The 27,128-nt window shown below is 42.2% G+C and overlaps 1 protein-coding gene across 1 annotated transcript in view; it reads right to left on the bottom strand.

The window, feature by feature from the left end:
- Positions 1–20,176: 20,176 nt before the first annotated feature.
- Positions 20,177–27,128, bottom strand: part of NPR3 (natriuretic peptide receptor 3) — a gene marked incomplete at both ends in the record, with an annotated part of 51,357 nt that continues 44,405 nt past the window's right edge. Inside the window, 4 exons of the mRNA XM_084233773.1 lie at positions 20,177–20,288; positions 21,305–21,392; positions 22,878–23,013; positions 23,596–23,690. Coding sequence (XP_084089899.1) covers positions 20,177–20,288; positions 21,305–21,392; positions 22,878–23,013; positions 23,596–23,690 — 431 coding nt within the window. The remainder of the gene's footprint in view (positions 20,289–21,304; positions 21,393–22,877; positions 23,014–23,595; positions 23,691–27,128) is intronic.

Here is a 27,128-nt window from a genome sequence, read left to right as displayed (position 1 = left end):
ATTGATAAAAGGGATACAGTTATTAAAAGAGATAAGGGAATAAACTCCAAGACATACCACTAGAAACCTGCTTACAAGTTGATGATCATCCACGGGAAAATATTGTATGCCTAGAATTTATTTCTGTCAGCCCAAGAAAGTCATTTTTCAGAGGTGTTGAAAACAGAACCTGAAATGATTCCAGTGATTCTCATCTTCTGGTATTGACAGCCTTGTATAATCTCGTCCCCTGAGCTATTTCTAACCAAGAAAATATGGCAAAAGTGATGCTAGTCTCTCCTTGATTATGTCAAGTTCTGTAAGACTCTTGAGACTTTCCCTGCTGACTTTGAAGACTTTGGGCATATTAAGAGGCCCACACAGGCCTCCCTGGTGGCGCAAGGGGTTAAGCATCAGCACTATGAAGCAATCCGCAACCTCTGCAACATGAGTTTGATCCCTGGCCAGGGAGGTGACCCACATGGCGCAGCAGACCTCTCCTGTCCTGCCCGCTGCTCCCCTCAGCAGCATATTTCAGTAGATCCACCTGTTCTCCCCACTCTGTCTCTGGTGAATCCTCTCATCCCCCACACCTCTGGCCTCTACCCCAGTTCTTGTATGCATAAATAAATATCTTTTAAAAAAAAAAAAGAGGCCCACACAGGAAGGAGGAGACAATGGCCTCTAGTTGCTGAGAACAACCTCTGACCAGCAGTCAGAAGGAAACTAGGCCACCGGCCTTACATCTACAAGGGAAAAATATCTGCCAATAACCTGAGAAACCTCAGAAAAGGACACTTCTCCATTCAGGCCTCCAGAGAACCCACCCTGCTGGTACTTTGATTTTTGTAACCTGAGAGAGACTTCTGCTAAGCCCTGAGCAGGTTCCTGGCCCACAGAAATGGTATGAGATATATATAGATAGATAGATATAGATATGCCATATATGTGTATCTATATTCTTTATATATATATAAAACTCATAGATACACATATATGGCATGTCTAAGTATATAGGAATGAGATCAAACTGTTCACACGTTGGTTCTGACTGCTGCCTAAAATTATATTGCCTCATCAGGCTGGTGGCTGAATTAGTACTCAGAAGACCTAAGACTTAAAGCAAATCCCATTAAATCATTATCAGTACTTCCCTTTCTTTGTCTGCACCTCATTTTTCTCATCTGTAAAATGAGGACAGCATAGTGTGTAACAGATCTTTCAGCTCAAAAGAGTTTATATCCTAGGATCAAAAAAAGAAAATACTCTTGAAATACATTTGAACCAAGGTGAAACAGAAAGCAAAGAAGTTTGGAAATAGTGGAACAGAAATTAACAAATTTTGAAGACTAATAGGAACTTCAGCTCTGAATAGAAAGTAACAAAAGCTTAGTATGATTAAATGACCCCATCCAGTGACAACTGTGGTGCCAGTAGGTACAGCCAATGAACAGTGGGGCTATTAGGGCTTCGTTCTGAAGACATCCATTGTTCTTCTTTTTAATCTTCTCCAGTAAAAAGAAAAAGAACTTCCCCTCAGCACGACTCTGAACTTACCTTGGAAATCTCCTTGTTCTCTACCCCCAATAACAGAAATTGCATGCTATTCGACCACTGTCGTGAGTTCTAGTGAGTTGAAAGACCAGAGTAACAAATTTGTATGAAATAGTTTTGTGGGTCTCCATTTTCTAATGCTACATAAAGAAAGGCTTTCAATAGTGCTAGATTCTGGGAAGAACCATGGTATTTTCTAAGATTTCAAAGTCAATGGGGGATATAACTGAGAACATAAATTCTAAAACCATCATAGGTAGGAAAAAGAGAGGCAAGTGTTCTTTTCGGTGTGAGGAGGGGAAAAAAAAAAAAAAACGCCCTGCTCATTAGAGCCTTAGAATGAATCTACTCTTACAAGGCTAATCCATGAATAAACTAAGAAGTAGAACTTTGCTGAAAAATTCCTCATGGATTTACAAGTTGCTATAAGTCCCCAAGGAGCAGGGTTTGAGCTATAAAGTTCCCTGAGGTACACAGCTCTGTACAGTGTAGTAAGAATTTGGAAACTGACATCTTTCCACAACAAAGACACTACTGATATCAGAAACCAGACCGATCTGGCTTTCCGTGCCCTGTGTTAAATAGCACTTAGTGTGGGTTTAAGAGTAAGTTAATGGTCACTGGCTTCAGAAAGAGGGAATTCTGAGAGACTTTTGGATATGTGAAAGCAGAAGAGCCAACCTAGGTTTCTTAAAGATCTAAGGCTTGATACTAACTTTTTTCTCTTAAAATGATCATTGTAAATGGTCTAATAATATTCAAAAAGTTCAATTACTTAGAAGCATATCACCAAAGCCAGGAAACAAATGTGTGTGTGTGTGTATAGTAGTCTTGTCAGATGAAATAACAATTTTGAAGAAACCAACAAATAGAATGTATCGAGAAAGGTAGTTTTCAGTAAATCTTCCAATCTGTGCTTTGTTCAATTGTCATATAATACAGGATCAAGTCTTTGTCAACTCTTACATTTTTGTAATGAATTCAGCTGAATGTTAAGTGTTCTATTTTGAGTAGATATCAGCTAGAGACACCACAAAACTGGACTTTTAGTAAGACTAACCGATACGAATGATGACTGTCTTGCAGATTATACCAATCTCTGATGTTAGATTCATTTTTTTTAAGATTATTTATTTATACAAACACTGGGTAGTCAGAAGCGTGGGAGGGTGAGAGAATTCACCAGAGCCAGAGCGGGGAGCAGAACAGGCAGAAGGACCGAAGTACACTGCTCAGGGGAGCAGCGGGCGGCAGGAGAGGTCTGCGCGCCATGTGGGACCCTCGATCGGCGGCCGGGGATCGAACCGGCGCTGCAGAGGCTGCAGGCAGCTTCACAACCCAGCGCTCAACCGCTGCGCCACCCGGGAGGCCCTGATGTTAGATTCATTTTTGAAGCCTGCTTTGGCCAAATGCAACATTCCCTTCTTCCTCAGCTGAGGGGGGATCCAATTTGGAAGTATTATAGTACGGAAGAAAATAGTCAACATTGGTAACATAAGAATATCTGGTCAGAGTAAATATTATTTCATCTTCTGTATGTTCTGATCATACCGAAATAATTAGATATCTGGAAGTCAGTGATTGGTAGAGATTCTACCACCTTATGCAGATGGCTGGATGCTCATTAAATACAGGACTTTAGAAAATGCACAGCAACCCTTACCTCTCTTCTTATGTCTTCTTTTTACTGAGCCTTTGAGCTCAATCAGACTTTATAGGTCATGAGCAAGAAGCCATTGAAGATAGGTAGGAGGGAGGGAGGGAGGGAGGGAGGGAGGGAGGGAGGGAGGGAGGGAGGAAAATAGATAATTAGACAGAAAGAAGACAGATAGATAGACAGACCAACCAGCCGGAGGATGGATTAAGGAAGTATTACGGGTGTATTTTGTGGTGGGTATGACGTAACATAAACCTGAAGAGATGTGAACCTATACCTCTGAATAACATGCATGCTGTAAACTCCTATTACCGCATTAAAAAAAAAAATACAATTTTAAAAACACATACCACAAAAAGAATTCAATAGAAGTTTCAGCAGTTTCACCCAGTGTTTTTCATTACTTGCCAAATACTTATGCACCAAAGAATGTGTTGATGTCCAACTATATTCAAGCACCTTGCCAGAGAGCAGTTTCTGACCTCTGAGAACACCTTGCATGGTGGGGGAAATGAGTTACTCGCAACCACAATACAAGAAGTGGGAGGATTCTGAGACATCATCAAGTCCAGTCCTCTGTCTCATGGGTTCTTACATTGACAGCTGTGGACTAACTTCAGAATATTTAGCCCCTCACAATGCTTCTCATTCTCTGTCTCCCTTGGATACTCACCCTATTCTAACTGTCCCTAGTAGATTCTGAGATTCCTTAAGTATTCAGGCAGACCCATCCCCTGGCAGTCATGATTTCAAAATAAATATTGATGTACTCCGTATATCAGTGACTCCTAAATGTAACTATCCACACAAGATCTCATTTCTAAGTTTCATAATTTCACCACCACTTGGCATTTCCCCTAGGAAAACTTAAAAACAGGTTAAACTCAACATGCCCAAGATGTGCCTCATAATCTTCCCTCTCAAACCAGGTTCTTTTATACTTATACTCCGTATCCATTCTTAAGTCTCTCCATCCCCGTCTCCACACAATAAAACTAGACCACCTGTTTCCAACTACATCTTACCATGCCACATTTTGCTAAAGCCTTTCAGCAAACTATAAATGTCTATGTGATTTGGGACATTTAGGACTGAAAATAATAGAGAGCCAACCCCCTCTCAAATAGCTTAAATAGTAATGACATCACTTAAGAAAAAAGTCCTTACAATGGTGGCTCCAGACGGGTTATCAGCATCTTCAGGGATCCAGTTTCCTTCCATCCATCCATCCTCGCCACCATTCATTTTTTTTAAGATTTCTGGTTTATGTGCATCATAGTTTTAGTCATAAAGGAAAAATTTTCTTTCCATATTAATCCCTCTGATCTGTTATGCATGGGTTGTTTTTTTTTTTTATAAACGAGCATTTTATTTTCTATTTTAAGAGAAATTATTTTATTTTATTTTTTTTATTTTTTACATCATTGTTCATTTTTAAACAATATTTGCTTCCCCCCACCCCCTCAGGTGTAGTCCCCATAGAATTTCCTTCCCAATGCACCTGTATGCATGGGTTTTTAGATTGGATCAAGGCAATGATTCAAAACATTTAGTCAGTGAGACGCCACGGAATAACAAAGAGCTGAAAACAGGGTTAGCCAATGAGTTAGAGCCTGAGAAACAGACATCAGCAGTCTGGACCATAAGTACAAAGAGGAGCCTCTCTTGCCCACGTGGGAAGTGTGTCCACTGGACATTTAGGGACTCAGTCAGGTGAACCAGGCCACAGACCCGGGAACCCCGCAGGAAAATGTAACTGATGCCCATGTCAGAAAGCTCCTCCGAAAAGTAGTTAAAGACCACCGCGTATGTAAACTTACCTCACCACAATGACCCGACTCAGAACTTTGCCAGTGCCTGTCCTTCCTAAGACTAAGGGAGGTCATGGATCTCTTTTCGCCCCCCTTTATATCAAATTGCAAAGACATCCTTTCTAGCAGTATGGAAGATGTGATTGCCTGGAAACCATCCCCTTGAGAGATCTTGAAATATTGGGCAGGTAGAACAACATTACTATAAATGCATAGCTGAGCGCACACAAAAATTAAGGGAAAGCTCAGGGACACAAAATGCAGAAGGGGTTGAGTAAACACCAGAGCAGTAAGAGTGTGAGCCAAAGGACTGCCTTCCTGGGTACAAAAAGGGTGGGGAGTTTGCCAGGTTACAGAAAAAGGACTTGGGCTTTAGCTGTCATGCAGGAACAGAGATGAATGTTTCAGAGAAAATTTGCCATGACTGAATATTTCTCTTGGGTGACCTTGAGTGACTTCTAGGCTCCTGGTCAAAACGTGTCCCCAGATTTTTTCCCCAGTGGTTGATTCTGAGGAAGAAAGTAAGGAACTTTTTCAATGCTTCTTCTGGATGTATTTCTCTCTATCAGAAAGCAGAGGACTCCAAAGCCTCTTTAGTACAACAACAGACCATGGAGACCCCCAGAGCCTGCAACTCTTGAACATTTAGTCACCTGGAGACTTCAGCTCTTCATCTTCTCACCCAAGTTCCCAAAGTTTCGGGACATATCTTCCACTCTTCCTCCCTGCTCTGTTCCAAGGCTTCTAGACTATAGACTCTATAGTCCGAAGGATCCTGAAATCAAAACCTACCTTGCCTTCCAATGTACAGTCAAGCCTAGAGTGTTCAGAAAAATAAAGTGATTATTCCTTTTAAAAGAAGGGAAACTTCCTGTTTTAAAAACCCAATATGATATCTTTCTTTTAACAAATCTCCATGGTGACAACTTTGGTCATGGCTACCTCAAGTCTGAAACCAGGACCTGAGAGAAGAATTGGAGGTCTCAGGAAATAGCACCAAACTCTCGGGTCAGGAAATCAGTAGGCACCTGGAAGGTGAAAAGGAGCACACAGTCACAGTAAAAACAGCTCCTTATCAGTGGAGTTCATGCTCCTCTAACAAGGAATTCCGTGTTTTCCTGAGAAGGTAAATATGAGAAGGTCATTAGCCCTGAGATGACTCACTGAAATGCACCCAGAGTAGCTGTATGTTCACTGGGAGACCCCCATTGGCATTGCAGGCTGTAAATTATGGTCATTCCTGAGAGGTAACAAGAGAGGTTCTGTCAGCTGTGCAATTACTTTGTTTTGGCAGGACACTTTGGAGTCAAGAAAACATTGGCTGGAGTTCAAGGCCAAGATTTTGGATCAGCTGCCACCATAATTTTTCAGAAATGTGATGACTGTTCCTCAAGAAATAGTTTCCTAAGTAGGCTGCAGGAATGTCTCCTGTACATGTTGAAAAGGGAGTTAAAGAATGGAGCCGTTGGGGACCCACCAGTACAGCTGAGTTTCCATGGATTCTCAAGCAAAGGATGAGCAGTCCAAGTCGCGTCAGGAAGCCTTCTCACCAAGTGTCATGAAGGAATGAGAGAATGGCTTGAACTGAGAATGGGCATGCCTGCTCTCTGCATCTTCTACATGATTTGTGCACATGGAAACATAAAATCTCTCAAGGTTACCCAGATAGCTCTCCCTTCTTCATTGAAAGTTCTGCATTAAGCTGACAGTGTATCTTCCTCCACTCCTTGGTCCATCCTATTTGGATGTAACAGTAGTAAAGAGTATCTTGTAGCCATCTAAATGACCCTCAACCCTCCAGAGGACCACAGAATGCAACCAGACTCCACTTCTCACCTAATCACAGTCCTTCATTTGTATGCCAGAAACCATCACTCATACTTAAAAAATTCAGGAGTTTTTGCAAGTTGAATACCCAAGTGTATGATTTGGTGGAGACACTATCCCTGTCCTTTTATATTTAGGATGACATTGCATCTAGACAAACACTGCATTAGAAACACTATATACTGTGGTTGTCAAGGACAACATTTACAATGTACCTGAGTTCCTAAGATAGAAAAAAAGATAGAAGTCTGAGTGGTGTGAGGTTGAGTGTCAAATTGGGAGTCAAATACTGAATTAGAAATACCATTAAAGAATTGCTGATGTAATAATTATGGAAGCACTGAGCAAGTGTAGCAAGTGAGGAGAGTTCCTTGAGGGCAGTAGCTGGGCCATGCAAGTCATTAATTTATTATCAAGTATTACATTCATTATTAATTTTAACAAAGTAAAGTATAATAAATACACTGTTTGCTCTATAAGAGATTTATAAACCATGGTCTCTCAAGAGTTCATAGAGTTAACACCAATGGTTTCTGAAATGGAGACTGATGTCGAATTCCTTTCTATTTAGGAAATTATAATCCTTATTCTTGGGAAACCTATAAACATTGTATGCCCTTAGATTGGTTCTACAATATAATCTTTTAAATGTTATAAGAAATAGAATTATGCAAATAGATGTGAACTGAGGTCTTGCTTGGAAGGTGTGTTTCAAGTGTTCCAACTGTATTTCATTCTCTTTATTTTTTATCATGTTTCCAACTTTACCATATGTGTCTTGTGTGAGTATGTGGTAGTGAGGGTAAGCGCTGTAAATCTGGGAGAAGGTGGGATATCTAAAACATCAACAACAGAGCTTCTATCTATAAGATTCCCAGTTAGTCTCATCTTCTTGTATCACCCACCTGTTCCCACCCACACCATGCAATGCATACACAAACCTTGCTAAATACTGAGAGTTTCTTGTGAGACAACACTTGGGGACTACTAGCTAAAGCCATATTTTTCATATTTTAAGGATTTCTATTACAAAAATTTAAAATATTTGATCTCTCAGCCAATACTCAGGGCAGAACTTTCTCCAGGGTCAAGATTAAGCTGGGAAGTTCACCCTAGCATCCAAGTTTCTCTTTAGGATCTGAGGTGGCCTTTTTTCTCTAGGATATAAAGAGCATGAGGTAGGCTTTTGAAACCTTGAACTCTAGTCCTGGGCTTACTATTTGTCAGCTGTGAGAATTTGAACAGATTTTTGTCATGCTCACAACATCAAGTTTCTCATCTGTGAAAGAGAAGCATCATTGATAGTTGAGTTCTGAGTTCGGCTGGGAATCGTACACAGTAGTGTGCTGGGAAGCATTTAACAAGCAGTCTCTGAAGGAAGTGACATGATTTGTGGTACTTGTCAATTGCCCTGGTGTAAATACTCATCCCATGGCCCATTTCAAGCTTCTGATGTGATGTCAATAGGCAAGGAGCTGGGAAGAAAAAAACAGTAGCACACCATTGTTTTGTATTTCCACTAGAAGATACCTTACAGTGTAGATGTAAACCTCAAAAGCATAGATAGTATTAAAAAAAATTAGTTAGTGGTGTTCTTAGTACTAATTCCTTTTGTTTAAAAAAAAAACAGCTTTAAGAATGGCTGTTAACCAACCAGTTCACAAAGTTCCTGAAAATTTAATCATTTGTTCTCCTGAGAGCCTGTTGTACAAGCCAACTCCAACACCCCACTAGATACATTCATTTTCTTTTATATGACAGAGATGAACCAGAGAATGGCAATTAATTCTTAAATTAGCATCCGAGAATTCCTTGGGGCCAAGATTTACTGGAATGAGAAGACATAGCATTTTGGGAATATAACATAATATTATAATGTAATGAAATATATGTATATTTTATTTACATGTAACATAAAACACAAAAATGCATCCTCACTCATATGCAGTTTTGGCATCATGGGCTATTCTTTTTCTCTCCTAAGTCAAGCAGCTACGTTTCAAAAAGGCATAAAGTAAGGAAAACTCTCAGTGTGGACATACTACATAGAAGCCTCTAACATGGTCTTCCGTTAATCGCTACTGTTATTATACTAAGCCAATAAACAGTGATTTTCACAACAGAAGCTTCTGGGAAGAGTAGCTACAGCAACACTAGAACATTGGAAAATGGTTTTGAGAAACAGTTATGTAAATTTTTGATGGTTAGAGCCTCAGTCTCAGATGTTTGCTTTACCAACAAACAAACATGTTACTCAACTAGTTAGAATGTGAGTGATCTCAAAGGAAAACAAAGATAAACCATGTGGAATCTGGGCTGGGACACAGGTATTGTGTGGACCTTAAAATAATCAGCCACAAGAGCTTTCCTGAACAGATACCTCTAAACAACAGGCTCCAAAAGGGAGCAGTCTGCCCAGGACAGGAGATATTCTCATGTTGCATGAATAAACAAGTAGACATTGTGTAATCCCTTCAGACAACAGGCTGATGTTTCTGGGTGGTTTCACTTTCAGGGGAACCAAATAAGGGATCGGGGGGGAAAAACAAGAACAATATATTGATGAATTTTATGATTTTCAACCATTATTTATGGACTTTTTGATAAGCAAAAACATTTTTAAAACCCACTATCATCACTGCCATTTTTTAATTATTTATTGTATTATTTTACTGAGGTAATATTGGTTTACACACCGTATATGATTGAGAGATACAGGCTCACACCGCGTCAAGTATGTGTTACCTCAACACATCCACCACCAAGGCACCCAAAATCCTCCACCAGAGTCCATGGGACTCCTGCCCACCTGCCTCTCCTCCTTCTCCCCATGTCTGGAAGCCTCAATTTTAGAGATAGGTTTCTAGAGTTTATTTTGGTTTGGTTTTGTCTAAACCTTCATTTTGTTTCTGCATATACCACATATTTTGAAGCCATTTGATCGTTCAATTTCAAAGGTGATATTCACAACTCAGATACAAAATCCTAAAGTTATACTCTCTGAACAATTTTGAATCAATGTTCATTGATCAACATTTCCCCATTATTGCCCTAAGTTTTCTTATTTCACTACAACCTGGCATAACTCCTTGGGTCAACGCTAGTCTGCAGATAGTGCTTGAGAATCTCCAAGCTAAATCCTAAATTCTAGTATAAAGTACTATTTTCTTATCATCGTGATTAGTGTATGATAGGGCAGGGGTGACAGAATTTGAGGTGGGAGTCTCCGAGGGCTGTGCAGGCACACTTAGGGCGTGAGTGACAATTTGTGTATGTTGCCGCCTGAGTCAGAGCCGAGAAGCATTGAGCTCTGAATCCACATTCCCAGGAGCTGTGTCTCAGAAATGATGGCAGCGCCGCCTCCCCCCGGGCTGTGGGGAGACAGTGTGAGGTGCCAGCCCATGGAGGATCCTGACCTCAGACGTGCACAATCATCATCGTCTGCACAGGAACTTCACGCCCGCAGTCCTGTGCCCACCCAGTGTCCCCGTGTATGAATAAGGACAGGATTAGAGGCGGGCGTCTCTCCTGTTAGCTCCGTGCCCAAAAGACCCCAGGGTCTCAGTCATGGGTCAGCCTTGACCGCAGGTATCCAGGAACATGAAGCACTAAGTAAGGTTGCTCGTGGAAATAGAAAGGGACTGTTAGAAAACACTACAATGCAGTCATTATTCTCCGGATTGCACAAAAGAGGAAACTGAGCAGGTCCTGTGATTTGCTGAGGCCTCACAGCTAGTAAATAGAAAAGCAAGGGTTGAAGCTCTGGAGTCCTTTTAGTGGAAAGTCATGTAAAAATCTTCCAGTTTTAAGAAAATTTCGCAAAGCAGAAACTTGATAGAGCATGAATATCGTAAAAACTACATTAAGATTCTTTGGGTAGTAATTCCTCTGCTGCAGGAAGTATTTTATTTTGGAACCACTTAGTATTTGATAAGCTAAAGGGAAAGAGACAAATCTAAAGTGTCAGGGGGAAAAAATTAAAGTAAAAAATACAATGTCAGGAGCCTCCCCTGGTGGCGCAGCGGTTGAGCGCTGGGCTGCGAAGCTGCCCGCAGCCTCTGCAGCGCCGGTTCGATCCCCAGCAGCCGGCGAGGGTCCCACAAGGTGCGACAGACCTCTCCTGCCGTGCCCACAGCTCCCCTCAGCAGTGTATTTCATCAGTCTGCCTGTTCTGTTCCCCACTCTGGCTCTGGTGAATTCTCTCACCCTCCCACGCTTTTGACTATACCCAGTGCTTGTATAAATAAATAAATAAATCTTTAAAAAAAAAAAAAATACAATGTCAGGAAATTTTTTGAAGACTAGCTACTTGGAAGGTATGCTATTAATCGGTAAATGTGGTGGCAATAGCATGAACCTATACATGATTGTCCAATTAACTGCACAAGTGGAGATTGAAAGCCCAAATCTTGAGTATAAATTAGTGAAGAAAACTGGAAGTAAGAACATCAGAAGTCTAGGGGTTCTGGCAAATTCCAATTTACCCCATCCAAAAGCATTCAAAATCCTCTATTTTTTTTTTCCTAAAAGCAGGCTGACCCTACAGAACACATGTGCATACCTCCCATTCCTAACCCCCAACACAATAAATGCCACAAAATCAGATAGAGCTCATCTGGGACTGGCGGGGGTGGGCGGGAGCAGGGGAGCTTCTGGGAGAACTGGAATTTGAGCTGCAGATGCAGACGGACCTGGTTGGGTTTTCCAAGCAGGAAAATGCTGTGAATAAAATGTTCACAGGCAAGAAAATGCAGGGAATGTTTCATGGGTGACAAGTGAATCAATTTGAGTCCAATTTAGCACAACATAGCAAACCAAAGGAAAGTGAATAATAAGGCGATAAAGCAGGATGGAGGGTCTAGGGCTGTGAACACCAGGCACAGGCTAGAGGATCTGGCCTCTGAGCAATGGGAGTCATTAAAGGTCCTTGCACAAGAGGACATTACGAGTGTTCTTTTAGCAAGACTGATGTGACAGTGATGTGGACAATGAGTCGAGAACTTAAAAATAAGGGGTGTTAAGAGGCTGCTAACTTGGTAAATTGAGGATACAATGATAAAGACTTAGTGACAGAGATAATGGAGAGAGAGCGCTGGGTACAAACCCGAAGTGGACAATTGATAAGCCTGACAGCGCCCTGGCTGCAGGACAAAAGGCCAGTCTGCCATGTGGTCACTGGGAGGCCTTGGGCGAGCCATTTAGCCTCCCTCTGACTCAGTTTACAGATCCCTAAGAGAGAAGGATGACCCCAGTCCTACTGAGGAGTGACATGAGGGTAACCACGTAAGGATCAGAGAAAAGAACATGTTTAAGATGCTCAGCCCAGTCTTGGCATGTAGCCGCTCTCGACAATAGCTACCATCATGGGCCGGAGCAGGGATGCACTCTTGCTCACTCTCGTTCCCCTTCTGCACATAGTGCTAAAAATAGCCATAAAGTAGCAGTCATTTAAGATAGTAGGGAAACAGTTCTATTAAGATAAATCTCAGGTTGGATTTTTGCCTGAAAGCACAAAATAACTTTAACACCATCCAAGATGTTCCTGCTGGGGGAGCGTGGCTCTCTCGCACACTGCTGGGTTTTCTCAGGCATTCCATGGAGACAGCCATGCCTTGGGCCCAGATACCCTCATCTTTGGGTACCAGGTGCTGGCCACTGTGCTTAGCGGCCTGAAGCAGGTAACGCGGCCTAGAATGCCGCCTCCCAGATGGACACCCCCCAACCCTCATTTTGAACTATTGGAGACCGTTTCAGAAGAGCAGTTTCGTCTTTATTCTGGTGTCTGGGGACCCTAGGCTGGGGAAGAGAAGGCCCCCGGGAGTGCTAGGAACCTGGTCACATTGATGTGGTTGCTTGTCACCAGCCGGCAGCACACTTGATCCCACTAGACACGCTGGAGCAGCAGCAGAGTAAGAACCTCCTGTGTCCCCCAAGGAGATTCTCATTCTCTCTCTGTGTGTCTGTGTGTGTGTGTCTGTATCTCACTCTCTCTCTCTCTCTCTCTCTGTGTGTGTCACACACACACACACACACACACACACACACACACACAGTGCTACTATTGCATTTGGGACAAAATCCCAGCATTCTCAGGGGAGACCTGGGCCTGAGAACAGCCTCTCACAGGAAGGCCTGTATGTCCTGGGGGAGCAGGACTGCTGTCTGGTCATGGACCCAGGGGGTGAGGAGCAGGGAGCAGTTCTTAGGGCCACCTCCTGCAGGGGCAGAAAGCAGGCTGGGGGTGGCAGGTATGACATGCTGGACCAGCCGTGGCATCTCCACTCTGAGGAGAAAACAGATTTTTGGGAGACCGGTCCCCTGAGAGCTTCAGAGATGATGTGGCCATAGCTGTTCACATCTTGGCTCTTGTCTGGATCCTTCAGGAGGAGGAGAGTGCACAGACACGAGACCTGTTCCCTCCTTGTCTCTCATCTCAGCTTCCACGTCATGGAAGGAACGGCCAAGGCCATTCCAAGCTTAAACAGCCTTAAAAATGGCTAGTTGGGGTTTTATTTCTTTATCCAAAGTGACAGGAGGATATAATCTTCCATCTGTTGAGTGCTTCGGTCTGTGCCCAACAGGCATCTGAGTACGAAGTCCTCACAGCAGCAATGCAGCCAGGAACAGGATTGTCCCTGTTTCACACAGGCCAGTGAGCCCCACATAGCAGAGCCAGGTGCCTCCCCTAAGCTATCTGCCTCCAGGATGTCCTCACCTCTGAAGTGGGGGTGATAGGGCTTTAGCAGTATGGACAGCAGAGACGTGCGAAGCCTGCGAAGGCAATTATTTGTCTTGGTCCTAGTTTGGTGCTAATAGACGGTTTATTAAATGGCTATTTTTTTTAAAGATCTCCAGCCATTGGTGCTTCTCCCAATAGTAGCTGCTATTTAAGTCAATCCCAGAAGCCCATAATTTAGGGTGAGGGTGGGGAACTAAATCAATGGTATTTGGAGCGCCCTGGGGCTCCCCTGAAGTACATATCCCCTACTAGCCAGTCATCAGGCATTCTGGCCTTCTGAGGGGTGTTGAGTATGCAGGAAGAGGTTCGACGGGGGTGAGGAGGTAGGAGATGAAATGGAAAGATTCGAGGAGCCCATGGTCCCCATGGTGATGTGGGAAAGTAGTCACAGCACTCTGGACTGAAAGTTTGTGTTCCTCCTAAAATCCATACGTTGAAGCCTGAACCCCCGGCCTGGCTCCACTTGAACAGGGAAAGTCTGAGAAAGGAATTAAGGTAAAATGAGGATATAGGGGTGGCGCCCGAGTGTGAGAGGATTAATATTCTTATGAAAAGAGACACCACAATGCCCCCTTTGCTCTCTCCTCCTCCTTTCTATCACTATCTCTGTGTGCCCGTATGCATGCGCACGTGTACACACACACACACACACACACACACACACACACACACACACAGAGCAAGAAGGAGCCATCACTAAGCCAGGAAGAAAACCCTCACCAGGAACAAAATTGGCTGGCACCTTGATCTTGGGTTTCCCAGATTCCAGGATGGTTTTAGAAATAATTTCTGTTGTTTAAGCCCTCAAGTCGGTAGTGTTTGTTACAGCAGCCCGAGTAGACTAAGACATCCTGTGTTCCCTGGAGGTTTCCCGGCCCCACCCTGCATGCCCGCCGCATCTGCCCCGCCCTCTCTCCCATCTCAGACCCCAAACCAGCATCTTGCTCAGAATGTTTTCGAGTGCCATGTGACTGCCAGGCGCTCCCATGGTGGAGACAGAGTAGCAGGACCAGGAACGGCCCTCGGACCAGGAGAATCACCATGTGCTTCTCAGGCTTAAAATAAATCATGAGTAACTTCCCAGACAGTGAAGCAGCATTTTACAACCCAGAGCAACTGGAGAGGCTGCTTAATCTGCTTAGCAGGCTACAGCCCAAGGAGCTCGTTAGAGTGACACAGTTGACTTAGGACAAGAACACCGAGATGCAAGTCAGAGAAGCCAGCGTCTAACTACAGGGGGCCAGTGAGCTGCAGGAGCCCGGGATGACATTATTCACGCAGGTTTCTTCCCTCATCTGCCAATTCAAGATTTACCCTCACTTTGATAGTATATTCTTTTCTCATTTCTGCCAATTTCCCTTTGCTAGACAGAAGTTCTCGAGCTCTTTTGTGAGTACCATTCAAACAGTACAATCCATCACGTCCACCAATTCCTCTTTTACTTCACCCCATCCTAGGAGAACAGAAAATCCTTGGAGAATATGGAAATGGCAGTGTAGGATTGCTGAATTATAAACAGGAAAAGGTCTCATTGGGGATGTATTTTTTTAATGAGAACACATTGTTATACTGTGAGCATGTAGTATTCTTGCTTGATAGAAATATTTACAAGAACACATACACATCTATATCCAAACACCAAATGCACCAAATGAAGTAGATACTCTAAATAACTGGTTTGCACCAGAAATAAAATATATTATACAAAACAGGGGTTATATCCACAGTCATTAATTCTCATTTTCTACACAAAACAATAATAAATTAAATCACATTATATGCAGATAGTTCTACTTACATCAGAATAATAAGCTGTATGTAGCTTGTGCAGCTTTTACTTTTACTTTTCTACTAGATTCATGGTAGGCTTGTATTGTTCGGTAGTCCTGCATTTAAATAAACAATAAGACGACCCAGAAGACAGGGGGTGCAGAATCCATCTTCCACAGATCTACACCATGTCCTCTTGGTTCCCATTATTTACCATGCACAGGGAACAAAGCTTCTTTTCCCAGGACCCAGAAATAAGTCTGCAAACTCACAGCATCTCCAGGCTGTGGATGCACACTTACTGCTCTCTTCAAAGTACCACATTGGCCATTTCCAAATCGTAGCACTAGAGAATCCATTGGTTAGTTATTGGATATTTCAAAATCCAAACATTCTTCTTTCCCAACCTTTTTTGCCCAATTATTAAATTATGTGATATGACATCTCTGTTCTATCAAAAAAAAAAAAGCAATTTGGTGGCCTATGTTGTGATTTACATGTGGTGAATAGATCCTTTATTCCCTGTGCATAGAAACTTAAGTCTTTAAACATGTGAATCAAAGCAAGGCAGCGTGTTTGCTAACTCTTAATTCTGCCTGCTCAAATCGCTCCCCTAGGAATCATCCCACACCTGATACATCAAAGAGCTATTATAACATATGGATTTTTACTTCTAAGACTCAGCTCCCATTGAGACTCTCCTACTATGTTTGAAGTAGCTTAAAACATGAACAGTAACAGCATCAGCTGGGTTAGAATTGCTTTGCCTTTGGTATGAATGAACATTAGTGGTTAATCAGAAATTTGAACAAACCCCAATCCAGCACCTCTTGAAAGTCATTTTAATCCTAGAGTCTAGCTGTGGGGCGTGCCTGCTAGAGAAATTTGTGACATCTATAAGGTGAAAACAAAAGCCAGGCTCACTGCTACAAATGCACAACACAGGCTAAAACTGCCCTCACTTTGATAGAGCGAATCTGGTCAAGTTAACACAAAGGGTCTGAAGAAAATCCAGCCACATTCTTACAGACAGTACTGTTTTGTCTTCCATCCCACTGAGGAATGATGGAGGTCCTGCTCACAGTGTCCACCTCCATGGGCAGATGCTGATGCATCTTAGGGCCTTGCTGGTAGATCAGGCTGTGGGGAGGAGGGGGTGGTTAAGATGGTATCAAGACCACACTCTTTTGTGTCTTCTGGAGGCTCAAACTTCTGATTGTTCTTACTGGATATGTCCCAGGCTCTTTGCTGCACCTGGCTGCTGAAGATGGACTAATTGCTAGTTATTCTGTAGTTCTAACAATCAACCCAAACTGTAGGGCTATCCTTAAAATGTAGCTGTTATAGCAGCCTCAGTGGACTGAGGATGTTTGGGGAAAGCTTCCTTGTTGTTCACTGAAGTTGTTCAGTCCAGTATGGACTCCCTGTGAAGCACTGAACCACGGGGCATGACTCACTGGGACCGGGACCCAGGACACACAGACCTGAAGCCTGCTTTTGGTGGCATTTGGCTTTATGATTGCATCCACTCAGGACCTGAGGCTGTGTCCTAAGAAACATAGGCATGTGTTCCTTTCAGTTAATAGACGCTTTTTTTGGTTCCCACCAGCATTATTCTACTTGGCCTCGCAAAGAGAATTCCACAAAGAGACTCACAAGAGGCTCATGATGCCACTGGAACCAACTTTCTGAATTCCTGTCTCTCTGTACGGGATCCATGCAGCGGATACACTGTCAATGGCATATCTTATACTCCCCAAATCAATAGCAGACAGAAAGAAAGTGGTACATTCGATGCAAAGGGGACACATGTGCCTTGAATCAGTTAATGATGCCAGAATCATGTGACAGGGAAAGTGAAGGGACATTCCAAAGCTCAAGTCTTTGAATTTCAGAAAGAGAAGAGAGACATTCTCTTTCCATACATTTCTCTCCTCATCCCATTAAATGCAGTTTCTGAAACATAAAGAACTATTTTAAAGCCTGTGGAACTATGTCTGCGGTCCAGAAAAGGACAAGCTGATGGGTCTTCCAAGAAATGTAATGTTTACAGGGGCTTCCTCATGGATCCTGTGGTCTAGGGGAGGACAGGCACTCTTTACAGAAAGTAAAGTTTCTTGGTAGAAGTGAGTATATGGATAAAGCTTTTATTTCTAAGCCCTCCCAAAGATCTAAGAAGGTGACAATGATGACGATAAAACCTACACTTCTTCCTACCCCATGAATATATGTATATACTCATCTCAACCTATATCAATGTTTGGCCAAATGAGAGGATACTGATAAAGTATCTCTTGAAATCTGAACACCCTGGATTTCAGGGTAAAAATTTATAGAATGATTTGAGAACTAAAGCCCTATTTAGATACTGTATCCTATGTGGCTACTGGCAGAGGATGAATGGCTAGTTGTCAAAGGCATGTTTAGCAGTTAGAACTTAAATCCCAAGATATACTCTCCAGCAGTCATAACACCGGTAACCTGGGCCAAACACCTACACTTTTAGCTAATGTTTCCAACTTAATGGAGTTTTGGTAACTCATATGGCACTTTCAAGGAAGAAAGAATAGATAACAGACATGTAAAGAAACAATCGCTCTTAGGGACCCTAGATTTGCTTTAAGATTGGAGAGAATCTGCATAATAGAAATATCATAATTTGTTCTGCCATTTTTAAGATACTAAATTCTCACTTATTTTTATAAGTTTATCTGAGATTATAGTACTAAGTTTAGGACTATTCTGCTACCTGAAGTAGAAATAAATTATATTTGCTCTATATATGTTAGAGCTAATGGGCCCCTATATAAATCCTGGAAACATCAAAAATGTTTATACCCAAAAACTGCAAACACATAGAGTGATTTTTCCCATGATAATAAGTACATAGGGTTTTTGGTTTTGTTTTTACAAACCAAAGATAATAGAAAATGAGTATCTCTAAAATATATAAGAGCAATAATCTCTCCAACCCATGTAAATAATATGGACAATCCTCCTATTCTGTTTTCACTCTGAGGAGTCCTGGGCTTTGCTTTGCTTTCCTAGATTTTATTTCCCAAACTGCCTACATTAGAATTTCTAGAGCTTGTCTTTCTTACCCTCTTCTTCTAGCATCATTTTTTTTTTAATTCAGCACTTTCTTCTTTGCATTGAGCTGGAGAACTACAATTGAGTTGTTTCAGGCCATCATAGTTAATTTTATCATGCTCTCCTGCTGCCTGCATTCTGTTTTTTTAATAGTAGAGTGGAAACGTGCCTCACACACAAATAATCTGTTCACTTTGGCTGGTTGAAGTAGGAGTGACAAAGGCAGACTCCTCCAGCAAAGCAAGCTCAGGCCAACTTCCCAGATGTGCAGCTTTCACTTACCACCCTACACCACCATTAGGGGTGACCCGTGACCCCTATCACTACCAAGGACTTGCGCAGACTCCCCTATTTTCCTCCTTACACATGCTCTTTTAAGATAGTTTATAACACTGTTTTCTAGATATTTAAAATGTTTTTGAGGAAAGACCCACAGAAGTCCAGCAGCTTCCCATTCTTCCCTCACTGTTTCCTCCACAAATCATAATTCCAAAGGCAACCTGAGTTTAAACCTACGCGCAGAGTACTAGGTACAAAGTATTCAGCACTTCTTCAACTTTGGCCAAATTCCTTACATCCAATCCCAACCCACCATTATGCCAGCGACTAGTGGATGACGACAAAGCTCTGTGGGGTGTATTGTCAATTTTGATAAAATGTTGTGTAAGCATTTTTTTTAATTTGTCACTTTTGTCCTCATTGTCAAGTTCTAACTCTATAAAGTTGTTCTTGAGGAAAAAGGGCTGCCTCCCTTTAGGACACCCTCCTAAATGCTAATAAATTTCGCTCTTGATCTTAAAATTTATCATTTGGTCAAATGTAGAGTCTGTAGAATCTGTAATCTGAATACAATTCTAGATCTCTGTGATTCAGCAGCAATTGGCATTTGGTTCTGGTCAAAGGGGAGGGGAGCAGGGAGAAAAAGAAAAGTATCTTTCATCACTGTTGGCTTGTTGTACACTTTACCCATGCTTTTAAAATATAAGTGAAATTTAATCTTCAAAATGAAAAAATAGACACATTTTCTAATAGCAAAATATAAGATTAAAATACTTAAAAAATAAAATGTTAGTGTGAAATATGGCACTTTTTACATTAAAAAACAAAACATTTATATTTGCTTCTCCTGTACAAATCCTCTTATCTCGATAGTTATAGCTTTCCAGAGTAGCTCTTATGAGACACTAAAGGAGACAGGGAGGAAATTCTTTGTCAAGATGATGAAGTCAGGACCTGAATGTAGGCATATAATGGACAGAACAGTTCTCAACCTCAAGTCTGCCCCAGGCCTGGAGAGAGGAAGCTACATCTCCAACCTTGAGGTTTTTCATTACATTTTCCTATTCTTAGGTGTTAAATTCTTTCCAAGAATATTCTACTTGTAAAAATTATTTTATTCTAGCTATAAAACATTTCATTTAAGAAAACCACATTTTATAGCCTTGTGTGAAATGCCCCCAAAGGCCATCAAGATATATGGAGACATCAGATTTTCAAACACATATCTAATCATATGCTCTCAAAACAGCAAGAACATTAACAGAGTGACTTTGTATTCTTATATTTGTCATGAGATGAAAGGCTGAGAGGCATATGATGATTAATAATGGTTCCTGAGCTTCTAAAGAAATTTTACAATGAAATGACTGCTTGAAAGAATGAGTTCAAGAGCGCCCCTTCTGTTTTCATTGATTTCTTTCATCCCGTCTATCTCCTTAAAGATCTCAGAGTGAAAGAAAAGATTTCCTTTTAAGCCACCGAAAAATGGGATCTGATGGAATCTTCCCGTAACTCCCGATGTTTTCCAATGTTACTTTCTTCTTGCTGGTTTCGCCTCTCAATGGTTATTCTGTATTTCTTCCTGGGTAAAAGGAAAGTGAATGGGTGAATATAGTAATAAAACCTCACTTGGCTACAAAATACTATGGTTTCTCTTACAAAGAATGCCCTCAAGGGACATCTGGGTTTGGGTTGATAAATGAGAAGTGACAGAATATGAAACCCTGGTCAGAGATTAAAGTAGTGTGCCCCAAGGCGTGTGGCCCTTATTCAAGGAGGAAAACTGCTCTGTTTTCTGAACTGCCACAGAACAAGCTTCCCCTTCTTCCCTTTGTGCCTTGTGGGTTAAGTCTTGTCTGTTCTGCCACAGACGTTCCCCCAACTCCCAGAATATGCCCTAGATAAAGATCAGATTAAGTGCCCAAAGGAACAGGACTATAATTGTCCCCACATAGAGTCACATACACCCAGAGTTTCATTTCCATGCAGAAAAGAAGAACTCTTAGTCTAATGATTTAAGAATTAGTCAAACTCAACCACCAAAGATTACAAAGGAATAGACCACCCTCATGATGCAAAAGTATCTGTCCCTTGAACACACATATTACAATTTTACAAGCCTTGGAGCTGAGTCCCAGTGGTAATTAAGCAGTGGGTCCTCCAAATGCTGAGAGCAGACCAGCTGGGAAGCCTGTACCGTTGTGAGCTACCTCCACCTCTTCAGAAGGTGAACCCACACCTGTTTCTGAATTAGGGAAAGCCTGAGAATAAGAAAATGGAGCTCCCCTTCTGTCTGGATTCCTTGGTACGCACTAACTTGGTGGGTGGTAGGGATTCAGATCAGCATATTTATGATCAATGGAGAGCGGCTGCTCTGTGGCTTCAGGGGGAAACAATAGAAACCTCAGCCCAATACCCCTACTCTGCTCCCCACCAGTCACAAACATGGTATCTGTCACCAAAAGGATGGCTTCCTTCTTTTAACCACCATGCTTTTTGGGTGAGAACAAGCTATGAACAAGTCACAAAAAGGCTCGTGCAAAGGCAAGTAATGAAGGCAGGAAGAGTAGATTTCACAGTTCACACAGCAGTCCCAACCTGAAAAAGTAGAACGCCATTAGCAATCCAGCTCCAAGCAAAGCCCCCACGACAATTCCTGTCACCGCTGACTCTTCTAGGCCACCTGCTTGAAAAAGAAACATAGATCATCAGAGTTCATTTCAAGAAATAGTTAGAAAGGCTTCAAGTCTCATTCACTGGAATGTGTTTCTCAATGTTCCTCAAATTTTCCTGTCTTAAAGAAAGGTGTTCTGGAAGCTCCTGCATTTGGGGATTTTGTTTGTTTGTTTTTTTCCCAGTGCAGAGGTTAAGGTGCATTTAAGAAAGTCTAGACAAGCTAACTAACTGCTGTAAGAGAGTGAGCACAAAGCAGTGAAGCAGGTCCTGAAGGACTTGAGGAATGCTGGAAACTGCCGGCTTCGGCTGTCTACACCCTCGTTTGAGTTTGTCGTCAGAGGTGACACCTGGGTGGCCCATGGGGTGGACCCAGTGCTTGTTTTCACAGATGGGTGGTGACACTTCAAAGTGCTGGAGGGTTTGGTGAAAAATTCATTGGGTTAATGTTCTGTTTTTAGATGTTCTCTCACCAAACCCAGAGATTCATGTCAAAATGTCCTATATAGCTTTGTGAAAATGTGAATAACAATTTGAAACAATCAAGTTCAGCACTGTCCCAGTTATTATATAAAAGTGACAAAAGCTAACTTGTATATGAAGTCTAATGTACAGCCTTTAGTGCATTATCTCATTTAATCCTCAAAAACAACCCTAAATGTGGGGCACGTTTCTTTCATTTTACATATGGGGAAACTGAGGCTTAGAGAAGTGAAGGAAAGCTCCAAGGACTGTAGTAAGTGTGTCGAGTCACACTTGTCACAGTAGATGACAAGGGTGAGAATTCAAATAAGCCCAGAAACTCCAGCAACCGTGTTCTTAACACATTCGTGCAATCGCCACATATACATAAGTTTCTCACAGTTTGAAAACACAACTCAAACATACATCAACCTTAGAGTGACCAGCTGACTGGAAGCAGGATGTTGCTTTGTTTTCCTTCATTAGCTTACAAAAGGGTCTCAGTAATGGAATGATTTCCAACAATTGTCCCATTTGTAAGTTCCTTATAAGAATATCCACTCGCTTCTACATTTATGAGAAGGCTGCTTATAAATAAAATGCCATACACTTGTTTGACAAGTTGTCTGGTTTTGGCCATTAAAGAATATTGTCTGTTTGGGTCTGAGGAGTAGAAGGATAACCACAGACTCTGGAATTCAGAAAGAGACTCCCTGTGAGATGAATAAGTGGGAGACATTTGTTATTTAGCCTTTGATTTTCCCTAAAAGTAGAAACCTCAACTACTAAGAAATTATAATTGTAATAAAAGATGTAAAAATAGGGAGAGGTTTTCTACCATTTTGGAAAAGTAGACTAGAAGCCTCCAATAAGGTAGGACGACAGCTTGTGAATTATTCCCCAGGGTTTGACCACATCAGAAAGAGAAATCTTAACTTTCAAACACGAGCTCCTAGATGACACCTGTCTTAAAAAGTCAAGTTATGCTGATACTACAGATGAGGAGACGCATAGCAAATTAAGTCTCTAAACTTACATGATTTGCAAGGAGAGCTGTTTGTGTGCTCCACAATTCTGGTTTCATCTATTCTCAGTTTTAAAGGTCCCCAAGGATATTTGACATTGGGCCGCATTTCAAAACGACCTTCTTTTCCAAAGTAATCACCAATCACCTAGATAAAAGGGCAAAAACAAATATACAAACTGAAAGGTCAATTTACTTGTGTCTCAGAGGCATAGGGCGGCCCCCTCTTACCCACAGGGACTATAATGGCGTGTTCTGAGGGTGTTGTATGTGAGGATTTGGAGTCGCTAAAGGTACTCTGAAAGTGGGCATAGTTTAGGGAGGACTATGGTTCCTTGGCAGAGAAAGGGTTATACAGAAACAGAGGATGGGGGAAGTGGTAGGGCTTGTGTAGGGAGGCAGTGGGGTTTCCAAACTAAAGGCTGTCTCGCCAGCCTCGTCTGAATATTCTGCTGTAGCTACCACGCAGTGGGAAGGCAGGATCTTCCGTGTCTCTCTTGGCCACTTGAAGGGTAGGGCTTCCCCACTTACAATAAGCATGAACCATTTCCTGGAGTCTTCCCTGATCACCCCAATGAGAAGTGGGCCTCCCTCCCTAGAAACTCCCAAGTCTTGAGCTCCTATTTATGTGGAGGCTGCTTTCGGGACTGTTATTTGGACACCAGGAAACACATTCCTTGGAATCCCAACAAGCAGAAGCAGCAGCTGGAGCAGAACCTTCTTTGCTCACCTCCTGGGTGCCCGCTTCCATGTCGGTCATGGCGATCACAGAGAAATCCCCATATCGGTCTCCATTGGCATCTATGGACACCTGGCCAGCAATCCCTAGAGGAGGAGATGGGAGAGAACTCCAAGTGAGTTACTTACAGTCCCTCTGTCCGCCAACAAAAACAAGAAAGTGAATTGACGGGATTTTTTAAACAAACTCATGCCACAGGGAATCTCATCAGACTCTGAGCTTTTTGTTGGCCTTTGGAAAGACATTGTAATTTCATCTGTGTCTGCATTCCTAAATTCTTAACATTTCTCCATTTAAAATGAAAAGAAAAAGAAGTAAATGGCCTCCTTTGGGGAATATGTTTAAAAAAAAAAAAACGGACAGGCTAACACTCAAAACAGCCTACTTAACCCCCCAGTTTTAGATTAGTTTTTTTAAAAAAAAACTGCCAGTGGGAAGTGGCAGTGGGTACATTCCTAAACTTGCTATGGGTTCAAGTTATCGCTGGAGAAATGTTATGAAAGAAAACTCATTCCAGGCCCAGGCTCAGCGATGGGCTATTGCACTGGCTCCTCTGATGAACCAGAGAGCAGAGACCCCCATCCCAGGTCCTGGAGCCAGGAGCTGAAGAGCTGGTCTCTATCCCACTGTGTTGTTCATTCATTGTTTATCCAGAGGCTTTCTGGGTGATTGCAGCATGCGGGATTTAATGCTACAGCTAAGGCAAAGATGCACTGAACACATTCTTTGCCCAAAAGAGGGGCAGCCTGGAGTAGGGATTCAGCTTGGTGAACTCACATTGGAATCCCAACTACTCGCATTGGAATCCCACCCCTATATTTACTAGCTCTGTGCCCTTGGCCCAAGCCCTTCAAGCTTCAGTATCCAGGGCTATAAAAGAAGCACATGAGTCCCTGCCTGCCAGGAGGCTGTTGAGAAGGTTAAATGAGATAAAACAGGTTAAGCACTCTCAACACAGCTCTAAGAGGAACTAGTTGTTTGCATCTGTGGTTATTATTACCATCACGGTGCCTAGAATAGAGGAGACCATCTGACTGTGCCTGCAGCCCTCAGAAAAGAAGCTGGCCCATCTAGTTGCAGAGTCTGGGAATACTCAGTGAAACAGCAGGTCTTTGAGAGGGACATTGGAGAAAGTCTAGAATTGGGACATGCAACCATCAGGGATTGAGAGTGTTCTGCAAACAAAGGTTGCCCTAGCTAGTGTTTATGAAGGCACAAAAGCCAAAAGGAAGCAGCAGACCATGAGGCCCCAGGGAGGTAGTGATTGTAGGAAGGGGAGCAGTGGGTGGGAGGCTGGAGCATGTGGTGGGAGCACGGAGAGCCCTGAGTGCTCACATGGAGGATGTGAATTTGCTTTGGCGGGCAATGGAGGCTTACAGCAGCCAATCAATAAAAATAAATGTGTCTCATTAGTTGGTATAACTATGTCTATATTATAATTTTCATTAGCTAAGTAAGAGATTGCATATGTCAGCCACTTTCTAATTAACTAATTTGTTCTCTTTCTCTTTAGACCATAGTAGACTGCAGTGTCATTCTTAATGGGTGTTTCTATTGATTGCATTCTCTGCAGAAGTAAAATGAATGTCTGGGAAAAAGAATCCCAAGGGAAAGTTCCATGCTCTAGTGTGGCTTGGAGAGGGCAGGTATTTGGGTTGACTGTCCTTTGGGTTGTGGTTTGAAGGCTCAATTATTTTTCCAGACTTTGGTCTACTTTGCCGGAAACAGAATGGAGCTACCCATTCATCTTGACTTTTTTGTCCTCTGAATATAGACTGGTTACAAAGGCTACATCTATCTCAGACTTGTTTATCCTTTTCAGCCTGTAAATCTTTTATGTGATTATACCATTTTTTAAATATATTTACCTCCAAACGTACTGGCTCTTCAAAACCTTGTGTCATGCTGTTCAGATGTGTTTATGATGGTGTGTTCTCCTAAGTGTTTTGCAGAGTATTTTATAAGACAAGGTGGCCCTCGTAATCCAGACCTCATTACACTTGAAGCTATTACAATTCTGCCGAGAAATGGGGTGAGAACCCTCAGGGTAGCCAATTAGCAAGTGAGACTTCGCCTGAGAGTATTGTGTCGAAGGTGAGAGTGTCAGGCTGACAGCAGAATTTTCCTGTACATAAGTAATGACATTTTCCACACTCATTTCCATTGGCCTGTAGTGAAGCACAAGCTTTGAGCCACAGCCCTATTTACCTCGTCACTTCTATCTCTCACACAGAGAAGAAATTCAGCTTCTCTCCAAGCCATTTATTGAAAGACTTGGGAGTTGGTCACAGGTTTCACGGTAATAAAATCCAAATTTGTCAAATAACCTCCAGGGGAGTTTTCCCTTGACAACTTAATGGTCACTGTAAGTGACCATTAAACTTAAAAGTGTTTTTAATGTTAGAAAACTTGGGGTTTTTCTTCACACAGATACTTTAAAGTTCTGGGGGGAGAAGGGGTTACGCTCAGATTGATTGTCAATTAGCAAATAAAATGGACTCATCTTACAAGTCAAGCTCAAAACTCGTCTTGGTTTTCATTGACATTTGAACAGATGCGATTCTAAATTTAGACTGAACTATACAGAACAATATAGATTCAGTTCACATCGCCTGTGTAGACCTGGCCCAGAATGAAAGCATAAGGCTGCTGATGGCAACACGTAACCTGTGCCCCTGGCTCTGAACAAAACGGGGCTCCAGTCATCGTGGGCACCTGCCTTGCCCCTAACAACCCCTCTCAGCAGACCAAGAACAAATGACCACCGGGCAGGGGGGAGTGCTTTAGAGCAGACTGTGGCCTACCTGCCAACGTTGTGCCCACACATGCTGGTTTCTCGGTGTATTGGGCACAACTTCTGGGAAATGTGAGCATGTCCTAATGTGCCCCTGAAGTATTCTATTTGACTCCAGCTCCTAGCAGCAGTAGTCAGAGGTCAACAAGCAAGGACAACCCTGCAGACCTAGTCATTCATCTTACAGTCTGTCTTTATGTAAAGCAGACGTCACTCTGGTTTTGAATAAGATGTGGCATTTGCTAAAACCACCCACCAGTGAGAAATGAAACCCACCAATTTGAGCATGGCAGCTGCTGCTGGAGGCCTCTAGCTAGAACTTGTGGCAATAGCTATGTCACAATTGCTAATGCCCTTTAAAAGGCAACAACTTACTTTGGATCCACAAAAATTCTTATACAGTTATATGGTAGAAAAATGTGGAACTATCACTTTTTAAATGTGCTAAATCTGTGAGTGCTCATCTGAAAATTCTTTTACTTGACATACAAGTTTAAAAAAAGTTAAGATGAAGAATAGCATTCATAGTCTGATCCTTTTGTGTGAATTTTTTAGATAAGATATACAAGTGCATATGTGCTGGCAGAAGGCACGAAATATTTTTAGACAGAATCATAGGAAATTGTGAATAGTGATTACTTTGGGGAGAGGGCAGTAGGGTGGGAAGAAAAACTTTCACTTTTCATTTTGTACATTTTTGTACTGTTTAAATTTTCCAGCCAAGAAGTGT

Source organism: Talpa europaea, assembly GCF_964194135.1.
Source record: "Talpa europaea genome assembly, chromosome: 5".
In the NCBI taxonomy this organism is placed as follows: Eukaryota; Metazoa; Chordata; class Mammalia; order Eulipotyphla; family Talpidae; genus Talpa; species Talpa europaea.
The sequence above is the reverse complement of the archived record's forward strand: the minus strand, read 5'-3'. Positions and strand labels throughout refer to the sequence as shown.